The 21,327-nt window shown below is 37.9% G+C and overlaps 1 protein-coding gene across 6 annotated transcripts in view; it reads right to left on the reverse strand.

Moving 5' to 3' along the window:
- The window catches only part of KIAA0825 (KIAA0825 ortholog), a 445,920-nt gene that overhangs the window by 382,376 nt on the left and 42,217 nt on the right, over nucleotides 1-21,327 (reverse strand). For all 6 annotated transcript variants that reach the window (XM_049867904.1, XM_049867915.1, XM_049867914.1 and 3 more), the window contains exon 3: nucleotides 19,434-19,573. In XM_049867904.1, coding sequence (XP_049723861.1) covers nucleotides 19,434-19,564 — 131 coding nt within the window. In that variant the 5' untranslated portion in view covers nucleotides 19,565-19,573. The remainder of the gene's footprint in view (nucleotides 1-19,433; nucleotides 19,574-21,327) is intronic.

Genomic DNA, 21,327 nt, shown 5'->3' on the forward strand with positions numbered 1-21,327 from the left:
TGAACAAGTAAGGAAGAATGAAGAAGAATTGATGCATTTAAATTATGATGTTGGTGAAGAATAATGAATATACCATGGACTGCCAGAACAAACAAAACCTGTCTTGGAAGAAGTACAGCCAGAATGCTTCTTAGAAGTTATATACTTTGGACGTTATTAGGGGGGACCAGTTCCTGGAGAAGGACATCATGCTTGGTAGAGTATAAACGGTCAGCAGAAAAGAGGAAAACTCTCAATGAGATGGACTGTCACAGTGGCTACAACAATGGGCTCAAGCATAGCAACGATTGTGAGGATGGCACAGGACTAGGCAATGTTTTGTTCTGATGTACACAGGGTCGCTACAAGTCAGAACCAATTCGATGGACCCTGACAACAACAACAACAATTAAGTAGATGGCATTAAATAACAATAACACCAGAAGAGCCAAATATTGGGCTGGTGATCTACTTCCAAAAAATCAGTGACTGAAAATCCCATGGAGTACAGTTCTACTCTGACACACATGGGGCGTCTATGAGTCAGAATCTACTTGAAGGCAACTGGTAGGTAGTGGATAGTTGTAGTTGGGGGTAAGGAGAGGAGTTGAAGAGAACAGAATAATTATGACACAAAATCTTGAAACTTAAACTTACTGTCAAAGCTCTTGTAAGATTTAAAACACATATTTTTTACCGTCCAGCCACAAAATTGTTTAAAAGAAATCAATGTGTTCCACTGGTAAAAATTATTAGATCTTTTATGATGGAAATATTATAAAAAATATATATGTGTGTGCTTTCAGAGGTTAGAATATTTTTTACTTTTATTTTTTAAATCAGGGTAGAAGTCTCAAGGCAGAATTTAAAGGCTATTTTTACAGTATAGAAAATCCAAATGCTAAAAATATTTTTAAATGCTTTTATTTTTTTTGATGCTCTAATTTATACTTCTTACCCACAAAAAAAAAAAAAAAAAAAAATTTTTTTTTCTTTTTTACCCACAACAGGGGTTCAGTATGAAGAAAAGTCTTCAGTTGTGTCATATGTGTTTGAAAGCTCAAAGAAATCATTGGGAGTAAACAGGATTTTCTGGATTATCTAATCAGATGGCTAATTTTTTTTTAGAATTAGCAGGTAAATAATAGGGAAGAGGGCTGGCGTATAAAACCTAGAATGCAATTAAAATTAAAATGCAGCCATGAAATAAAGTTTGTTTTCCTTGAACAAGGAAATTTCTGGATAATATATTTTAAAAGGTCAAGAAAAGGATCCCTGAAAAAATCACTTCAATGGTAAGAAATTAAACATTTATGCTGAACTGTTTTCTATTTCAAAGAAATTTTGGTTATTTCAAGAAGTTTTAACTACACTTTCAGAAAAAAAAAAAAAATCCCAACACGAAGTCCTGTTAACACTAACTTTTTTAATCTTTCTCAAATGCATTCTCCCTTTCCTTCTCATCCTAAGACTTGGCTCAGGCCCTTAATCTCTCATCTGGGTTATATTCATAGCCTCCCAAGAGTCCTGTCTATTGTTCTCCCACCTTTTGTTCTATGAGGAACACATTATGAAAGGAACCGTATGTAGAGTTAGGGCCCCTCTGTAGATTTACTGCTTTATACCACCAGACCTAAAGGCAGATTGCGTCGAGAAGGTTCAGATCCAGTGTAGGGCTGTGTCGAGCTGAAAAGTCTAAAGTACTTTCAAAAGAGTCAATCAGTTGTGAAATATTCCCATATTTTCAGTCAGTGGCAGAGTAGTAAGGGTGGGATCCTCCTGATGACAGTGAGCCTGGCAATTAGTCCCAAGACACAATTAAAACCTTTCTTCTCCCTCTTAAATTTGTATTTGATTTGGGCTCATTTTTCATAGACTGTAGTGATGGAGGCAAGACAGAAAGTGGTCCAGGGCTATGTCAACAATATAATGAGAGTTTTCCAGAAATGTACAATAGAGATAGAAGGACATAAACCAACTGCTGTAGCAGCTTAATATTCATGACAAGCCATAATAAGTTAATGTGCTTCCTTTTTTTATCTATGGAGGCTTACTCAGTAATTTCAGCACAATTACTAAAGTCAGAATGTTGCTTATTCCAATGAAACTATACAAACTGAAATCAGGAGGAGAAAATTAGGGAAACTGCACCAGCATTGATTCTGTTCCGATTCCTTAACTCTTGTTCTGAGAAAGAGATAGGAAAAAGAAGAGACAGGAGGGAAATGTATATAGTAACAAGAAGCAGAAGAGATTCGGGAACTCATCCAGTCTATAGCTTCATTGCCCTAATAAAATTTAAAAAAAAAAAGCAAGACAAGAGATTTGTTCAGAAGTTCCACACTGAAGGTTTTAATAATACCTGTGGTCAGAGTGTGAGGAGACAGAACACAGAGCACACATTCTCACATACCGTCTGGGAGAGCACACGGTTGCAACACTGCTGGAGCACAATTTTGCAACAGCTGACTGTACAGTTCCTAAGAAACAATCTCATACATAACTTCTCATTTGCCTGGAAGGACATACACATATGGATGTCCATGGCAGCACTGTTTTTAATACCAGAAAGATTGGAAACAAGGTAAATGCTCATGAGCAGATTGGCTTAACATACTGTTGCACACCCAACAAGTAAAATTAAAAAGAACAGGGATTTCTAAAATCTGTCAAGCTAAAAAAACAAACTAACAAATCCAGTTGCACTACCTACATGTAATTCCTATTTGTATAAAAAACAAAATGTACTCTGGGTGAATGCCTATGTTTGTACATGTAGAGAACATCTTTGAAAAGTTATACAATAAAATATCAATATATATTACCTTTGAAGGACAAGACTAGCAGGGTCATAAGTGTAGGGAAACTTTTCCTTATCTCTGCCCTTTTATAATGTTTGAAATTTTATCATGACTATGTATTACTTTTGGAAACCCTGGTGGCATAGTGGTTAAGTGCTATGGCTGCTAATCAAAGGGTCGGCCGTTTGAATCCGTCAGGCACGCCTATGAAACTCTATGTGGCAGTTCTACTCTGTTCTATAGGGTCGCTAGGAGTTAGAATCGACTCGATGGCACTGGGTTTGGTTTTTTTGGTATGTACTAGTTTTATGATGTAAAAAAATACTTAAGAGAAAAAACTAGCATTTGAAGACTGCTTCTTCTAGCACACTGAACTCATCTAACTTTACACCATGAAGCCCTGGTGGCACAGTGGTTAAGAGCTTGGCTGCTAACCAAAAGGTCGGCAGTTCAAATCCACCAGTCTCTCCTTAGAAACCCTACGGGGGAGCTCTATTCTGCCCTATAGGGTCACTACCAGTCAAAATCGGCTCAACAGCAACGAGTTTTTTTCAGATAACTTTGCACTAGCTTAAGAGAAAGCAAATACACTAAGATGCCTGTGTGGGCTGAATGGTTGACCCCAAAAAGGTATATCCACATCCTAATCCCTAGGATCTGGGAATATTACGTTATAAGGTAAAAGGGTGAGTATTACCTTATATGGCAAAAGATGTGATTAAGTCAAAGATTTTGAGAGAAGGCACTTATTGTGGATTATCTGGATGGGTCCAAATCCAATGACAAGTGTCCTTATAAGGGTGAGGCAGAGGAGGATTTGACAGATGGAAGACAAGGAGGCAATGTGACCAGAGAGGCAAACACTAGAGTGATGTGGCCACAAGTCAAAGAATGCTGAAAGCCACTAGAGGTTGGAAGAGAAAAAGATTGGATTTTCCCCTAAAGGCTGTTTGCTGAAGTAATATTTGAGCAGAGATTCCAAGGAAGCATGGATAACTAGAGAAGGAATTTTCCAGAGAGAAGTAATAGAAAATGCAAATATATAGAGTGTGGTTAGCAAGTTTGAGAAACAGTAACAAGACCACCATAAGGACTTTGCTTTTACTCCAAGTGGGATGGAAAAACATTGGAGGGTTTTGAACAGAGGCATGACAGGATGTGCCTTACTTTTACATGTATCACTATTGTTGCTATGTATCAAGTAGACCATAGGGGGTTAAAGGTAGAAATGGAGAGGCCAGTTAGCAGGTTATTTTCATAATCCAGGTAAAAGGTGATGATAGCATGGTTTAGTGTAGTAGAGGTAAGGGGTAAGAAGTGATAAGATTTTGGATTATTCTGATGATAGAACAAACCATCAAATGGATTGGCATAAGGGTAAGAAAGAGAGAGGTCAACGATAATTTCATCGGTTTTAGTTTAAGAATGCAGTTGTTATTAACTGAGATGGGACAAATGAAGGAAGAAAGAGTTTTGAGGAAGGAAAATCCAATGTGCAGTTTGGAGCACTGGTGGCACACAGGCTTAGAGTATGGCTACTAACCAAAAGCTCAGAAGTTTGAATCTATCAGCCACTCCTCAGAAACCCTATGGGGCAGTTCTACTCTGTCTCATAGGGTCACTATGAATCAGAATCAACTCACTGGTAACTTTTTTTTTTCCCATCAGACACTGAAGTAGACATGATGAGCCTGGCATTAGCATAGAGGTCAGAGTTGGAAATAATTTGTATGAGTTTGTATAAGTGCCACCAAACTCTTGTAACTTTGATGTAATAGCATACTTATCTTACTTAAATGGTAGAAATAATTATGGAAGACACTATGAAATCCCTATAGAACAGAGTAGAACGGCCTCATAGAGTTTCCAAGGAGCGCCTGGCGGATTCAAACTGCTGACCCCTTGGTTAGCAGCTGTAGCACTTAACCACTACACCACCAGGGTTTCCTACACTATGAAATATTTTGATTTATTTCTGGCCAAAAGTACCAGTAACTCTGTTAAAGACCAAGAAACTATAACATCCACAGAGGCAAGAACGTGTATCTTCTTCATGACTAAATCTTTAGCATCTACCACAGTACCTAACCCAGTCTAAACCAAGTCTTGACTGATTCCTGTCCCAGATGGCTCCCTGAGCTGTCTCACTAACTGAGCTATATGCACTCAACATGAGCTACTTCAGAAAAAGGGGTAAAGTTCCTCTTACAGACTTAGTGGCAATGATACCACCCTCTCCTCTGCTCCCAACACAGGTCCCATGGAAGGTTACTCCCATTTCTGGCATTCTAGAATTAGGACTGTGATCAGCAATAGTTGTGGTGTTAGTGACCCTTTTCAGAAAAGGTGTTGACTGTGTTGCTCCTTGACGAGGATCTTTTCCAAGTGAAGATGACATGGTTGGGTTAAATCTCAAGGGATCACCAATTAGGAAAGATGAGCCAGCCACAGCAGTTGTATCTCATTACCAGGGCTCAGTTCTCTTGGAGTGTTCCCTCCCCTTCTCCTGCCCTCAGAATCAGACCAGCTCTTCACCAGGCACTCCAGGTTTTTACCTCAGAAGTGGGGGATTACTTACTACTGGCCCATTAACTAAGACCCTTGCTAAGAAATGGTGTCCTATTACTGGCTCAGTCTCCCTATCGGGCCTGGATTTTCATTGCAATAATATTATTTATACTTTAATTATCATAACAGCTCATATACAGGCTGACACTTGCTTCCCTTTCCTTATTTCTCATGGAAAGATAATTATAATAATATTCTTTAGGAATATCTTCAATAGCAATTCCTTATTGTCTTACGCCTATTTGTCTTAGAGTAAGTGAAGCTAGTACACCTAAAAATAAGTTATACTTAGGAAATGTTTAGAATATTACTTGAAAGAATCTCTTAATAATCTTCTAGTGGTGCTACTGACTCCACATTATACCGTACTCATTCCAGCCTTCTTACTCATTCCCACTTTCACCTGCAAGAATCACCAGACTTCAGGTTGAGAGCTTCAGTGAAAGGACTAAAGTTTAATAAGTAGAAAGGATAAATGGGTTGGGGAAAGTTTAGGCCACTGAACCCCTGAGGCCCAGGATGCCATCTGTCTGGGAAGCATTTTAATTCTGAGGAGGATCCGAGGGCTAGATAGGACTCAGACAGAGGAAACTGAAAAATGGCTGTTTAGGTCTTACTCCAGGATAAAGGATAGAGAGGAAAAGTGGCCTCCTTTAAGTTTCTTTCCCTGTGGCCTGGTATGGTTCGGTAGGATAGGAAAAGGGGTAGGCATTCTGTCAGGTGGAGTGTAGAAGAATAAAGAAACCCAAAAGAGAAATAAAAACACAGAAAGTTAAAAAAGAAAATATTAATTTATATACTCTTATTGTAAAATAGGCTCCAAAATACTGCCAGAAATATAAAGTACAGTCTTGGAAATGAATAATTTTCATTTTACGTAATTTTTTATGGCTAAAAAATACATTATCATGTGTGTGTCCGCTAGCTGATTTGTGGGTCTACTTATAAGAAGTTCAACTTTTATGGCATATTTGCAGATTTCTTTTTGTTACTTCTTTCAGGCATTTAAGCTATCATGTGGAACACTCTAAAGAAAATTTTCATATACAGTCATACCTCATTTTATTGCACTTTGCAGATATTTCACTTTTACTGATTGAAGGTTTGTGGCAACCCTATGTCAAGCAAGTCTATCAGTGCCATTTTTCCAATAGCATGTGCTCATTTCATGTCTCTGTGTCATATTTTGGTAATTCTCATAATATTTCACCTTTTTCATTATTATTATATCAGTTATGGTGAATCTGTGATCAATGATCTTTGATGTTACTATTGTAACTGTTTGGGGTGCCACTAACAGCATCCATGTAAGACAGTGAACTTAATCTATAAATGTTGTATGTGTTCTGACTGCTTCATCGATTGGCCATTCCCCCATCTCTCTCCCTCTCCTCAGGCCTCCCCATGCCCTGAGATGTGACAATATTGAAATTAGCCCAATTAATAGCCCTACAATGGCTTCTAAGTGTTCAAATGAAAGGAAGAGGCACAGATATCTCACATTAAATCAAAAGCCAGAAATGATCAAGCTTAGTGAGGAAGGTATGTCAAAAGCTGAAACAGGTTGAAAGCTAGGCTTCTTGTGCCAAATAGTTAGCTAAGTTGTGAATGCAAAGAAAAAGTTCTTGAAGGAAATAAAAACTGCTACTGCAGTGAACATACCAATGATAAGAAAGCCAAACAGGCTTATTGCTGATATGGACAAAGTTTTAGTGGTCTGGATGGAAGATCAAACCACTTACAACACTCCCTTAAGCCAAAGCCTAATCCAGAGCAAAGCTCTAACTTTCTTCAATTCTAGGAAGGCTAAGAGAGGTGAGGAAGCCGCGGAAAAGTCTGAAGCTAGCAGAGGTTGGTTCCTGAGGTTTAAGGAAAGAAGCCGTCTTAATAACATAAAAGTGCAAAGTGAAGCAGTAAGTGTTGATATAGAAGCTATAAGAAGTTATCCAAGAGATCTAGCTAAGATAGCTGCTGAAGGTGGCTACACTAAGCAACAGATTTTCAATGTAGACAGAACAGCCTTATACTGGAAAAAGCTGCCATCTAGGACTTTCATAGCTAGAGAGAAGTCAATGCCTGGCTTCAAAGCTTCAAAGGACAGTCTGACTCTCCTTAGGGGCTAATGCAGATGGTGACTTTAAGTTGAAGCCAATGCTCATTTATCATTCCAAAAATCCTGGGGACCTTAAGAATTATGCTAAACCTACTCTGCCTGTGCTCTATAAATGGAACAACAAAGTCTGGATGACAGCACATCTGTTTACGACATTGTTTATTGAGTATTTTAAATCCACTGTTGAGACCTACTGCTCAGAAAAGAAAAGGTTCCTTTCAAAATGTTACTGCTCATTGACAGTGCACCGGCTTACCCAAGAGCTCTGATGGAGATGTACAGGGAGATTAATGTTGTTTTCATGATGGCTAATACAACATAATTCTGTAGCCCGTGGATCAAGGAGTAATTTTGAATTTCAAGTCTTAATATTTAAGAAATGCATTTCATAAGGCTATAGCTGCCATAAATAGTGATTCCTCTGATGGATCTGGGCAAAGTAAATTGAAAACCTTCTGGGAAAGATTCACCGTTCTAGATGCCATTAAGAACATTCATGACTCATGGGAGGAGGTCAAAATATCAACACTAACAGGAGTTTGGAAGAAGTTGATTCCAACCCTCAGGGATGACTTTGAGAGGTTCAAGACTTCAGTGGAGAAAGTAACTGCAGATGTGATGGAAATAGCAAGAGAACTAGAAGTGGGGCCTGAAGATGTTACTGAATTGCTACAATCTCATGATAAAACTTTAATGGATGAGGAGTTGCTTCTTACAGACAAGCAAAGAAAGTGGTTTCTTGAGATGAAATCTACTCCTGGTGAAGATGCTGTGAGCTCTGTTGACATGACCACAAAGAATATAGAATATTACAACATAAACTTAGTCAATAAAGCAGTGGCAGAATTTGAGAGGATTGATTTAGATTCTGAAAGAATTTCTACTGCGGGTAAATGCTATCAAACAGCATCGCATGCTACAGAGAAATCTTTAATTAAAGGAAGAATCAATCGATGTGACAAACTGCATTGTCGTCTTATTTTAAGAAACTGCCACAGCCACCCCAACCTTCAGCAACCACCACCCTCATCAGTCAGCAGCCATCAACATCGAGGGAAGACCCTCCACCAGCAAAAAGGTTATGACTCGCTGAAGGCTCAGGTGATGGTTAGCATTTTTCAGCAATAAAGCATTTTTTAATTAAGGTATATACATTGTTTTTTCAGACATAATGCTATTGCACACTTAATAGACTATAGTATATAACTTTTAAATGTACTGGGAAACCAAAAATATTCATGTAACTTGCTTTATTGCAATATTTGCTTTATTTCAGAGGTCGGGAACTGAACCGGCAATATCTCCGAGGTATGCCTGTTCAGCCTCAAATAATTTAAGTATTATGTGAAAATTAAGTGTAATCTATGGAAAATGTATCCTCTCATGAATAAACATGGCTAAATTTATAGGAACTATTTGCTTAATGCCCTCTCACAAATTAAAACTAATGTCTCCCCCCACCAGCATCTGCTGGATTAAGACAATGATTTTATCTCTGGTAGCACTTCCTGCTCTTTCATTAGGTTAAAAACAAACAAAACAAGTAGTAATCCTGCACTAGTACCAGCAAAACTTACTTCCTGAGGTACACACTGAGGTTGTCTGAAATCAGAACATGGAAAAGTAAAACAAACTCTTAAGGATATATCTATTCGATTGAGCACCAGGAGGTAAAAATCATTTCATGTTATATTGTGTGCCAAAGAAAATTTCTCTACCTCATTATCTTGTTGAACTAATAATTCATTTTAGCTCAAAAAATATTTCACTGCTATGTGTAGCTTTTAGTTACTGAACTAACAGAGTCTGTGGATTCGACATTCACAGTATTCCTCTCTGGCAGGTTATTTGCTACATCCTCACAGTAAATGATTCACCATCACTGATTTCCACTGTCAAACTCAGGAGTCACCAGCTCTGACCTGAATCGAAACGGGGATGTAAAATTGAAAATGGTCTGAGAAAATGACAGCCTCTCTTGAAAAGCAGGTGCAGGTCAGTGACATCTGGACACATTGCTCCGTTCCTGTGAATCACTGTTTGGGGGAAGCAAAAGACCCTGTGGCTCATAAAACCTGATGATATTAAAAAAAGGGGAGGAATCCACACTTTAGATGTCAGGGTCACTGCTAGAAATACAACTTTAAAAATTCAAGTATAAGGAGAAATACCATGTTTAAAAATGAATTACTAATGTATTTTTCTTTTAAAAGTATCATGAAAACCCATATCATACAGATGTTCATTCCTTATTCAATGTACAACATTGGGAGATAAATAGAACTGTTAGAATACAAAAATGCCAAGGGTAATTCAACGACTGCAGTGTAAGTGTGGCATAACTGATTCGTCGTGACATACAATTTTCTAAAAGCTATTCTGTTAGAAGGCAATAAATGAGTACATAAATGATTTACACTCTTCTGAACCATGGTTATTATTCAGTATTTTATTTTGAAAATATATACACCCTATACTATTATGTTTATTCTCTGGAGTATAATAAAAACATAATTGAATTTGATGAAAAATAGTCTTGATTCTAAATGTAGCATACAGCACATACCACTACTTCCTTATTTTATCCCTTGTGAAGATCAATGGCCACTTGAGGTAGTTCTGCTCTAGGTCCATTATAATATATGGGCAATAAAATATTTTTTAATTTAAAAATTATATCTTTTTATATACCATACTATATTTTACTTTTTTAATACTAACATCTGAGTTTCAACCTAAATAACAATTTATGAATGCAAAATACAATATTTAATCACTGTTTTACTTTTAAACGTGATTTCTTATTGACCAGGTAGGGCAGGAAAATAAGTACAAATGAGTTTTGCAAATAAAAATGAAGCAGTCTATAACAAAAGCATCAGAGTCCAATAACTGGCCTTGTTTGGATAAAACTTAAAAATCATTGTGAAGGGAGTTTACTTTTGAAAATATTTAAAATTTGTTTTAATATAAGAATTTCTGGAATTTAGATAAATGATCTGTTTATCTATATTACCTACTATAATTTTCATTTGCAAGCTCCTTTGAGTTAGAAACTGTGTTTTGCAATATATATAAATAGTAGTTAAAGCAATCAAGTGCTAATTGAAAGGTCAGCCATTCAAAACCACTAGGGGCTCTTCAGGAGAAAGATGGGGCAGTCTGCTTCTGTAGAGATTTACAGGCTTGGAAACCCTATGGGATTGTTATGAGCTGGAATTGACTAGAAGGCAGTGAGTTTCTTATTTTTTTATATAAATTACATAAATACATAATTATACTAAGGTTTAATGTAGTTGCTTGATATTCATATGTAATATCAAATATTGGAAGTCATCAAAGATGAAATGGAAAGCATAAAGATCAACATCCTATGCATTAGTGAGCTGAAATGGACTGGTATTGGCCATTTTGAATTGGACGATCATATGGTCTACTATGCTGGGAATGACAAATTGAAGAGAAGTGGCATTACATTCATTGTCAAAAAGAACATTTCAAGATATATCCTGAAGTACAATGCTGTCAGTGATAGGATAATATCCATAAACCTAAAAGGAAGGGCAGTTAATACAACTTTTATTCAAATTTATGCACCAACCAGTAATACCAAAGACAAAGAAACTGAAGATTTTTACCAACTTCTACAGTCTGAAATTGATCAAAAACAATAATTACCATATTTTTATGCAAATAACATATGCCTTCTACATTTGTTTGCCAATCATGCCTTCCACAAGTGAGATATTTTCCTAAGTGTGCTTTGCTAATTTTTTTTACAGCAACATGTAAAAAAAAAATTGGCATAGAGGCACTTGTGAAAATACCTCGATGGGGGGCATGGTTGGCAAACAAACATAGAGACTCACGTTATTTGCATAAAAATATGGTACTGGTGATTGGAATGCAAAAGCTGGAAACAATGAAGAAGGATCAACAGTTGGAAATAATGGCCTTGGTGACAGAAACAATAACAGAGATTACATGATAGAATTCTGCAAGACCAACAACGTATTCATTGGAAATACCTTTTTAATAACACAAACAATGACTATACGTACAGACCTTGTCAGGTGGAATACACAGGAATCAAATCAATTGCATCTGTAGAATGAGACAATGGAGAAGCTTAGCATCATTAGTCAAGACAAGGCCAGGGGTCAACTGCTGAACAGACCATTGACTACTCATATGCAAATTCGAGTTGAGGCCGAAGAAAGTTAAAAAGCCCACAAAAGCCAAAGCATGACCTTGAATATATCCCATCTGAATTTAGAGACAATCTTAAGAGTATATTTGTCCATCTGCAAAAAAATGAAACAAGACCCATACCTCATTCCATGAACAAAAATGAACTCAAAATGGATCAAAGACCTAAATATAAAATCTAAAACGATAAAGATCATGGAAGAAAAAATAGGGACAACGTTAGCAGTCCCAATACATGGCATAAATAGTATACAAAACGTTATTAAGAATGCAGAAGAAAAACTAGATAACTGGGAGCTCATAAAAATCAAACACCTATGCTCATCCAAAGACTTCATCAAAAGAGTAAAAAGACTACCTACGGACTGGGAAAAAGTTTTTAGCTATGACATTTCTGATCAGCACCTGATCTCTAAAATCTACGTAATACTGCAAAAACTCAACTACAAAAAGATAAATAACCCTATTAAAAAATGGGCAAAAGATATGAATAGACACTTCACTAAAGAAGACATTCAGGTAGCTAACAGATACATGAGGAACTGTTCACGGTCATTAGCCATTAGAGAAATGCAGATCAAAACTACAATGAGATTTCACCTCACTCCAACAAGGCTGGCACTAATCAAAAAAAAACACAAAATAATAAATGCTGGAGTGGCTGTGGAGAGATTGGAACACTTATGCACTGCTGGTGGGAATGTAAAATGGTACAACCACTTTGGAAATCGATTTGGCACTTCCTTCAAAAGCTAGAAAAAGAACTACCATACGATCCAGCAATCCCAGTCCTCAGAATATATCCTAGAGAAATAAGAGCCTTTAAATGAACAAATACATGCACACCCATGTTTACTGCAGCACTGTTTACAATAGCAAAAAGATGGAACCAACCAAGGTGTCCATCAACGGATGAATGGATAAATAAATTACGGTATAGTCACACAATGGAATACTCTGTATTGATCAAGAACAGTGAGGAATCTGTGAAGCATTTCATAACATGGAGGAACCTGGAAGGCATTATGCTGAGTGAAATTAGTCAGTTGCAAAAGGACAGATATTGTATAAGACCACTATTATAAGAACTTGAGAAACAGTTTAAACTGAGAAGAAAACATTCTTTTGTGGTTACGAGAGGGGGGAGGGAGGGGGGTGGAAGAAGGGTATTCACTAATTAGATGGTAGATAAGAACTACTTTAAGTGAAGGGAAAGATAACACACAATACAGGGGAGGTCAGCACAAACCAAAAGCAAAGCAGATTCCTAAATAAACTGAATGCTTCGAAGGCCAGTGAAGCAGGGGCAGGGGTTTGGGGACCATGATTTCAGGGGACATCTAAGTCAACTGGCATAATAAAATCTATTAAGAAAACATTCTGCATCCCACTTTGAAGAGTGGCATCTGGGGTCTTAAATGCTAGCAAGCAGCCATCTAAGATGCATCAATTGGTTTCAACCCACCTGGATCAAAGGAGAATGAAGGACGCCAAGGACACAAGGTAATTACCAGCCCAAGAGACAGAAAGGGCTACATGAACCAGACACTACATTGTCCTGAGACCAGAAGAACTACATGGTGCCCAGCTACGACTGATAACTGCCCTGAAAGGGAACACAAGAGAGTGCCCCTGAGAGAGCAGGAGAGCAGTGGGATACAGACCCCAAATTCTCATAAAAAGACCAGACTTAATGGTCTGACTGAGACTGGAAGGACCCCAGTGGTCATGGCCCCCAGACCTTCTGCTGGCCCAGGACAGGAACCATCCCCATAAACCAACTCTGCAGACATGGATTGGACTGGACAATGGGTTGAGAGGGATGCTGGTGAGGAGTGAGCTTCTTAGATCAGGTGGACACTTGAGACTATGTTGGCATCTCCTGTCTGGAGGGTAGATGAGAAGGTAGAAGGGGTTAGAAGCTGGAGAAACGGACACGGAAAGAGACAGTGGAGGGAAAGAGTGGGCTGTCTTATTAGGGAGAGAGCAATTGGGAGTATTTAGCAAGGTGTATATGGGTTTTTGTGTGAGATACTGACTTGATTTGTAAACTTTCACTTAAAGCACAATAAAAAAAAAAAAAAAAGAGTATATTTGACACACTGAACATTAATGGCCGAAGACCAGAAGAGTTGTGGGATGACATCAAGAACATCATATATTTGACCTCGCTTATATAAAAAGACAAGAAAAGGCAACTGTATAGAGACTAAAGTTTATTATTGGTTAACAGAGGTGGGAGGGAGAGGGGAAAGGGGGTTAATGGTGTTGGAAAAATCACATTGATTTTTAAGGGTAGGGTTGCACAGTCAATTGTAATTGCCATCAATAAGCTGCACACCTGTAAACAGTTGAACTGGCAAAAGTTGTGTGATAAATATATTTACAACGATGATTAAAAAAAAAAGGAGTAGCTGCTTAGGCTGCTTGTTTACAACCAAAAACCCCATGGGATTTGTTTCCTTGTCTGGAGGTTTAGGGTCATGTTTTCATCGGACATCCCATTATATTGGTGTAATAACATGTTTAATGCCTCTGTTCTACCTCTTAGTTCTTTGCGTAGTGCCTGGGGTCTTAAAAACTCGCAAACTACCATCCAAGGCAGGACAATTGGTCTCTATTTGCATGCAGCAACAGAGGAAGAAGAAGAGTCAGGAACAGATGGAGGATATGGAGTGCGTGGCTAATTGCCTCCACGAACAACTGCCTCTTTTCCCATGAGGCCAGAACCGAATGGTGCCTGGCTATCATTACTGAACATTTTGATCAAAGAATCTATAGAAGAATGCTGATCAAAATGTGGAAAATGTAGAACATAATTTAAATTCTTATAGACCCCCAGACTTTCTAGAGCAAAGGGGGCTGGATGAACCCCTGCAACTATTGCCCTGAAATAATCTTTTAAAACGTACACCAAAAATATCCCCTGAAGTCTTCTTAAAACCACTAGCTAAGCTTAACTAGCAAAAATGTCTGCCTTGAGCATTACGCTCTTTTAATAACTATCTATATCAAAGCGACAAGAGCAACTGGAAAGATTAGACAGCAACCTTAGCGGGCAGTGAATATATGTTAATGGGAGAGGAACAACTCAGAAAAGGAGGGCGAGAATGGTTGCACAACTTGAAGAATGTAATCAATGTCACTGAATTACATATGCAGAAACAGTTGAATTGGTGTAAGTTTGCTGTGTATATTCTCAACCACAACAATAACAACAAAAGACAGAACATCATACATGAAGAAATCAAAAGGTCATTAAAAAGACAGGGAAGAAAAGACTAAAATGAATGTCAGAAGAGACTCCGAAACTTGTTCTTGAGCCAGAGTAGCTAAAGTGGATGGAAGACATAATGAAGTAAAATAGCTGAACAACACACAATGGAATACTACACACTGATAAAGAACAACGAAAAATCCAAGAAACATCTCATAACATGGAGGAATCTGGAAGGCATCACGCTGAGTGAAATTAGTCACTCACAAAAGGACAAATATTTTATGAGACCACTACTGTAAAAACTCAGGAAAAGATTTAAACACGAAAGAAAACATTCTTTGATGGTTATGAGGGTGGGGAGGGAGGGAGAGGGGTGTTCACTAATTAGATAGTAGACAATAATTATTTTAGGTGAAGAGAAGGACAACACACAATACAGGGGACGTCAGCACAACTGGACTAAACCAAAAGCTAAGAAGTTCCCTGAATACAATCAAACACTTCAAGGGACAGAGTAGCAGGGATGGGGGTCTGGGGACCATGGTTTCAGGGGACATCTAGGTCAATTGGCATAACAAAGCATATTAAGAAAACATTCTCATCCCACTTTGGTGAGTAGTATCTGGGGTCTTAAAAGCTAGCAGGCAGCCATCTAAGATGCATCAACTGGCATCAACCCACCTGAAGCCAAGCAGAATGAAGAACACCAAAAACACAAGGAAAATATGAGCCCAAGAGACAGAAAGAGACACATAAGCTGGAGACTCCATCGGCCTGAGACCAGAAGAACAAGATGGTACCCAGGTACCACCAATGACTACCCTGACAGGGAATACAACAGAGAATCCCTGATGGAGCAGGAGAAAGGTGGGATGGAGAACTCAAATTCTAGTAAAAAGACCAGACTTAATGGTCTGATTGAGACTGGAGTGACCCCAGAGGTAATGGTCCATGGACTCTCTGTTAGCCCAAAACTAAAACCATTCCTGAAGGCAACTCTTCAGAAAAAGACTGGACTATGCGACATAAAATGATATTGGTGAGGATTGTACTTCTTAGCTCATGTAGACACACGAGACTATGTGGGCACCTCCTTATCTGGAGATGAGAAGGCAGACGGGGATGGGGCTGGTTGAATGGACATGGGAGATACAGAGTGGAGAGAAAGAATGTGCTATCACATTGTAGGGAGAACAACTAGGGTCACATAATAATGTGTGTATAAGATTTTGTATGAGAAACTGACTAGAATTGTAAACTTTCACTTAAAGCACAGTTTTAAAAAATAGCTGAACAGAAGATTGCAAAGGTCAGCTTAGGAAGAAATGGTAAAGTATTATGATGAAATGTCAAAGTTCCTAGAGTCAGTAAACCAAAAAAGAAGAACATGATCGACATTTCTCAAGCTGAGAGGACTGAAGAAAAAATTCAAGCCTCGAGTTCCAATAGTGAAGGATTTTATGGGCAAAAAAATTGAATGATGAAGAAAGCATCAAAAGAATATGAAAGGAATTCCCAAAGTCATCGAACCAAAAGGAATTGGTCAATGTCTAATCATTTCAGGAGGTAGCATACGATCAAGTACCAACGGTACTGAAGGAACAAGTCCAAGCTGCTTTGAAGGCATTGGTGAAAGACAAGGCTCCAGGAACTGAAGGAATACCAACCGAGGTGTTTCAACACATGGACGCAGCACTAGAGGTACTCATTCACCTATGACAAGAAATTTGGAAGACAGCTACCTGGCCAACCTAGTGGAAGAGATTCATATCCATGCCCATTCCAAAGAACCGTGATCTAACAGAATGTGGAAATTATCAAACAATATCACATGCAAACAAAATATTGCTGAAGATAATTAAAAAATGATTGTAGCCGTATATAAACAGGAAACGGCCAGAAATTCAGGCTGGATTCAGGTGAGGATGTGGAACTAGGGATATCACTGCTGATGTCAGACGGATTCTGGCTGAAAGTAGAGAATGCCAGAAAGATGCTTACATGTGTTTTATTGACTATGCAAAGGCATCTGCCTGTGTGAATCTTAACGAATTACGGATAACATTGTGAAGAATAGGAATTCCAGAACATTTAATTGTGCTCATGCAGAAGCTGTACACAGATCAAGAGGCAGTCATTCCAACAGAAAAAGGGGATATTGCATGGTTTAAAATTGGGAAAAGTATGAGTCAGAGTTATATCCTTTCACCATACTTATTCAGTTTGTATGCTAAGCAAATAATTCGAGACACTGACTATATGAAGAAAATGGCCTCAGGATTGGAGGAAAATTCGTTAACAAAATGCAATATGCATATGACACAATCTTGCTTGTTGACTTGATTGCTGTAAGTCAAGATGACTTGAAGCACTTACTGATAAAAATCAAAGACTACAGCCTTCGGTATGGATTACACCAACTGGACCAATATACAACTTTATGATAAAAGGCGAAAATACTGAAGTTGTCAAGGATTTAATTTTACTTGGATCTATAATCAGTGTCCATGGAAGCAGCAGTCAGGAAATCAAATTACAGATTACAACGGGCAAATCTGCTGCAGAAGACCTCTTTAAAAATTTTAAAAAGCAAAGATGTCATTTTGATGACTAAGGCACGCCTGACCCAAGCCATGGTATTTTCAATTACCTCATATGCATGCAAAAACTGGACAACGAAAAAGGAAGACTGAATAAGAATTGACAAATTTGAATTGGGGTGTTGGCAATGAATATTGAATATACCATGGACTGCCAAAGAACAAACAATTGTTTCTTGGAGGAATTACAGCTAGAATGCTCCTTAGAAGTGAAGACGGCGAGACTTCATCTCACTTACTTTGGACATGTTATCAGGACAGACCAATTACTGGGGAAGGACATCATGCTTGGTAAAGTAGAAGGTCAGAAAAAAGAAGACCCTCAAAGAGATGAACTGACACAGAGACTGTAACAATGAGCTCAAATAGGCCTACTGTTTTGAGGATGGCACAGGACTGGGCAAAGTTTTGTTTTGTTATACATGAGGTCACTATAAATCGAAGCCAACTCAATGGCAGCTAACAACAATATCAAATATAATCTATAGTATCATTGTTAGATGCCATCGAGTCAATTTTTTTAACTCATAGTGACCCCATGTGACAGAGTAAAAATGTCCCATAGGATTTTCTCGGCTGTTTTGGGTTTTAATCTTTATAGGAGCAGATTGTCAGGTCTTTATTCCGAGGTACCTCTGTGTGGGTTCAAACCACCAATCTTTTGGTTAATAGTCAAGAGTTTAACTATTTGTGCCACTCAGAGACTTTTGAATTCTAGTTATTTATGCCCATTGTTATGATGACGAATGAACTATATTCTCATGAAAAACATGAGGAAACGAATATTAGATGAATATTTCCTATGCAGGTTTCTGTATCTTTGAAAATTCAATATAACCAAACTTCGGATTTTAAAAAAGAAAATACTACATATCATTGTATATTAGAAATTTTTACTGCGGTCTGCATATTTTTAACCGATACCAGGTGAATTATTCGAACATTTGACCAAATGATTAAAATAGGGGAACTGCCTGACTGTAAACCCTGTTGCTGTCAAGTTGATTTCACCTCATAGCAACCCTATAAGGCAGAGCAGAACTGTCCCATAGGGTTTCCAAGGAGTGGCTGGTGGATTCAAACTGCTAACATTTTAGTTAGTAGCCTTAGATCTTAACCACTGTGCAACCAGAGCTCCTGACTATAAACCAAAAAAACCCATTTGCCGTTGAGTCTGACTCATAGTGACCCCATAGGACAGGGTAGAACTGCCTCATAGGGTTTCCAAGAAACAGCTGGTGGATTTGAACTGCCAACCTTCTGGTTAGCAGCCAAATTCTTAACCACTACGCCACCAGGGCACTGCTGTCTGACACAGAAAATACATATAAGGACAAAGTCTTTTCTACCAAAGGACATGTGTTAGTAGGAAACTATTTGGTTGTTCCTGCTCCTCCCAGTGTTTGGTGGTACTACCTTTTGGAGTAGGTGATGGAGACTGAATTTGACACAGCAATCCTCTACAGAGCACCTAGTCTCCCCATGTAAGTGGAAGGGAGACTTAAAATAACAAATATTAAGTAAAGATAATTTATTTTTAATATTGTTTTCACAACCTCAAGCAATCCATGGCCTTATGCTACTATTTTAACATTTTAATTTCAAAATTTTAATTTTTGAGCTTATTTTATAACTCTAAATATATTAATGAAAATCTGGGACATCAATACTGGCAGACTCTAAGAAATACTAACAGGCATTCAGTAAGCTTTCATTTATTTATTTGAAGCTAGTGACTGCATTTTCTAGTGTTATTAAAAGCACTAAGCAGATAAGGACAATCATGTTAAATTCTAAGGAGGAAGACCTAAATAATTTTTTTTCAGAAAATTTAATGATATTTAAAAACTATCTAATAGCAGGAAACACTAAAACTAGCCTAGGTAAACTTCATGTAAATGAAACATGAAACCACTTTGTTTTAAATAATTAGCAATATTTACCTTGTAGCATTCTGCTTGATCTTTTCCTCAATGTCACTGAAGATCTGCTTAAACTCCAAGTCTCCGGGAAATGAATTTAATAAACAATGTAGGTCAAAAGAATTAAGGGAATATTCATCTTCCCAATCCATTCTGAGGAACTAGAATAAATAATAAAACATGTCAGTTTCCCAAAAATGGGAAGAAAAACCTCAACTTGTGATATCAAAAACACTAATTCCCATATGTATATAATGAAATGTAGCAATAGGAAAGCTAGGAGAACTATTAAGCTAGGTAGCATGTTTTGTTATTTAAATTTCATGAGGTATGATGTACCTAATTTTCATACTTCTCCTTTGGCTTGAAAGCTGAACAAAAACAGCACCTTCAGAGAGTACTTAAGCATTCTGCTGCTTCTCAAGTGTAACCAAGAGCTGTGAAATCACAAAAACGCACAGAGCAGAGGTGAGTGCAGCAAGAATTCAAAAACTACTCTCTACTCTTGTCAGTATACTGACCTGGACATTGTATTCTCAGGCGTTTTAAAGTTTCACCACCTGGGCCTACATACACATGAACAAGGCAAAATTTTCCTTGAGTTTTTCTCTAGCGCCTCTTGACAACCTCAGTATGAGTAAACGATAACTTAAATATGCTTCTGCTTCTAAGACAACATGCATTTTCCCACTATCAAAACTTCATTCATTCCACATACATGGATTGAATGTTTGGTACGTATCAGGCACTACGGTAGGAGCTGGGGATACAGCTCCCAACAAGTTAAAGTCCCAACAAGTCACAGAGCCTTTATTCTGACGGGAAGACAGATTTTAAAAAACAAACGTTTTATCAAAGGTCACATGTCAAAGGTGCTCTGAAGAAAAGTAAAGCAAGACAAACTAAGAATAATAGAGTTGAGGCAGAGTGTGAGCAATTTCATTTAGGGATGTCAAAGAAGGCCTCTTAAAGGAGGTGATATTTGAGGAGAAAAAAAGTGAAGAAACAAGCTGTAGAAGAGATGGTGGAAAAGGCAAACTAGCTTAACTACTTTGGCCAAGAAGTGACTTTTATCACATCTTCTTATATTTCACTGGTGAAAGACAGTCACATGACCTCACCTAGGTGCAAGGTGGCTGGGAAATGCAGTCACTGGCTTAGCATTTGATTTCAGGAAAACTCTACACAATGAACAAGGATCATGAATCTATGGTAGGGCAGACAGCTAGCTGGCTTTTCTGCCACAGCTGTTCATTTGATTAATCTTGATTCTTCTCTTTCACGGCATTGATTTGCCTCAAGTGTCCAATTATTCTTGGTTATCCATTCTTATTTACAAACAAAAGACTTCGTGAATACATACCAGTAGTTAGCAAGGGTTTTCTTTGTGGTTATAAAGGTCATTTTACCCAAAAGGTATTTTTCTCCAGAGTAGGAGTGCTGAATTTCAGATATTATGTATGTGAATGTTGCATATGTATTGGCAAGCTTCTCTTTAGGATTTGTGGACAGAAGCAAGCATGTAACTGTTAAGTTGTACAAATGAACAGGACAACATTATACCCAGAATGAAATGTTTTAGTTTTTTTTTTTTTCACTTTGGTTAGATCTGCCTCTTTGTTCCCTCCCAGGTCTGCAAGTAACTTAGGCTCTGTTCTGCCTCTCCCTTTGGTCAATACCATGCTGGGTCCCCTACCCACCTAGATCTTCAACTTTGTTTACAAAGCATGTCAAATTGGCAACTGCTACAGCATGAGAGGAAAAGACTGACCTGTTTAGCTGCTCTTAGACATTTCTTTAAGCTTTTTTTGAGCATTAAAAAACAGACAATTGTTAAGTGGCAACTTTGATGAAGGGTAAGACGGAACACAATACTGGGGAAGCCAGCACAACTTGTATAAGGAAAGCTCATGGA

Source organism: Elephas maximus, chromosome 2 (genome assembly GCF_024166365.1).
Source record: "Elephas maximus indicus isolate mEleMax1 chromosome 2, mEleMax1 primary haplotype, whole genome shotgun sequence".
NCBI lineage: Eukaryota > Metazoa > Chordata > Mammalia > Proboscidea > Elephantidae > Elephas > Elephas maximus.